Source organism: Sesamum indicum, linkage group LG7, assembly GCF_000512975.1.
Source record: "Sesamum indicum cultivar Zhongzhi No. 13 linkage group LG7, S_indicum_v1.0, whole genome shotgun sequence".
Taxonomy (NCBI): domain Eukaryota; kingdom Viridiplantae; phylum Streptophyta; class Magnoliopsida; order Lamiales; family Pedaliaceae; genus Sesamum; species Sesamum indicum.
Window position 1 is genome coordinate 4,232,410 of NC_026151.1, and position 2,162 is coordinate 4,234,571.

The 2,162-nt window shown below is 32.2% G+C and overlaps 1 protein-coding gene across 2 annotated transcripts in view; it reads left to right on the forward strand.

Annotated features, from left to right (window-relative positions):
* The window catches only part of LOC105166303 (BEL1-like homeodomain protein 4), a 6,836-nt gene extending 6,033 nt beyond the window's left edge, over positions 1–803 (forward strand). For both annotated transcript variants that reach the window (XM_020695551.1, XM_011085612.2), the window contains exon 6: positions 363–803. In XM_020695551.1, the coding sequence (XP_020551210.1) occupies positions 363–794 (432 nt within the window). In that variant the 3' untranslated portion in view covers positions 795–803. The remainder of the gene's footprint in view (positions 1–362) is intronic.

Consider the following 2,162-nt stretch of genomic DNA (forward strand, 5'->3'; position numbering starts at 1 on the left):
TATATATATATATATATATATATATAGAGAGAGAGAGAGAGAGAGAGAGAGAGAGAGAGAGAGAGAGTTGTCATAACTCATAAAGATGAATGCAGTATCTTAAATTTGGTCACAACAATGAAATGGTGAGTGTCAGATTGAGTAAATTTCAGGAGTTGAATTGGATCCCATCATCAGCCATAAAAGGCAAAGACATTCTCACTGCAAGAGGCAATCAATGGCCCGTGATCACTCGGTTCATTGCATTGAATACCATATTGTCTGCCTGATGAATTGATCAATACTGCTGCCCAGAGACAAATTAATTATCATCCACTGCACAAACTCTCATCAAACCCCATAAACCCAATTCAATGTTCCAGGTCTCCAATTGGTTCATAAATGCTAGGGTCCGCCTCTGGAAGCCCATGGTGGAAGAAATGTACCAGCAGGAGTTTCGGGAAGAGGTACAACCCGCCACAGCACCAAAGGAAGAAACTACTTCTGAACCAAGCTCACAGACCCCAACGCACAAAACTGGAGCAACCACTACTGCACCACCACCAATATCTTTATCAAGAACAGAAAACGAAAAGGGCCCTTCAATAAATAACACCTCCTCCGCCGCATGCGAGGACTCGCCGACGAGGGAGTACCGGTGTTTTATGGCCGATGCGGCGGCAGGGATGATGGTTAGGGCTGGGAGTCAGGCAGGGGATGTGTCTCTCACTTTGGGACTTAAGCACTCCGAAAATGTTCCAAAGATGAGCCGATTGTCAATTAGGGACTTTGAGGCCTATAGAATTAAAGGGTAGATTATAACACCTCTTTTGAAGTTTGTCATAATTATGAATATTTTTCGTTATTTAAAAAATTATAAATATTTAATTAAGATTAATGATCATCAATAACTAATTCCTTAGGGGATATAAATTAGTAACATTTAAAATAATAAGAGAGTATGTTGTAATTATGACAAATTTCAAGAAAATTTACTGTAATATGCCCTTAAATAAATACAGATTAGATTTTCTATTACCCCTTTTATTCAATTTCATATATATATTCTACGTGTCAATTATATTACATCATCTATTTTATCTAAAGAAAGACGTGATGTGTACATAAAATAAAATAAAAGATGTACCAGGAGTTGTAATAAGAAACCCAATCCGCTACTCTAAATAGAAGTTAAAGATTAATTAGAATTAATTAAGTAGTGTGTCAACTTATTAGTTTAAGTACATAGGAGGGAAAAAAATTGTTGCTAATTGCGATTTTGGTTCTCTAACAAATATATTTATACAATTTTGATTTTCAAACAATTTGAGGTGACAGTTTTGGTTCTTAAATTATTATATTTTAATATTTTTAGTCATTTTCATTAATAAACCGTTAAAGACGTTAACGGAAGTTTAAGTTGAATATATAATTGACCGAAAATATTAAAAAATAATAATTTAAGTTTTTCATTAATTTTCGTTGTTTGAAAAATTACAAATAATTCCTTAGTTAGATTAAAAGTCGTCTAACAAACACCCCATATAATGGACTGTTTGAGAAGATATTTGTTAAACATTCGTTGTTTGTAATTTTTTTTAAAAAATATTCATAATTATAATAAATGTTGGGAGAGTAGGTTGTAATTCAATACCTAACAATTATGAAAATATTAATTGGAATTTGTGGTATGAGCAAATAATATTTTTGGCATTTTATGAAGAAATAATTAGAGGGGTGCTCCATTATTTCATTTAATTTTTGTCTTACTATTGAGAAGTCCTTTTCGTATCGCTGAAATCAGATCCTTCTTCTTCTTCATCTACATTTGCTTCTCAATTTAATTTAATTTGGGTCCCATCCCCCTCTGCATGGTTCTGGGGCATGGTCCACTGCTAACCTTCTATATACACAGTAGGCTTAATTACACTTATACCCCTTTAAAAATGAAATTACACTTACACCCCTACTGAGAATTCATTATTTATACGTATCTCTCTTTTGTTAGGATTTGAACAAAAAATATTGATGTAAACAAAAAACATTATATAAAGTTTCAATCCTACCTCTCATTTATCATTCTTAGTATAATAATTATGTACTTATAAGTAGAAAAATATAGTGATGTTAACCTCACTCTATATATTTATATATTATATTTATCCATCTATAAGTATAAAAAT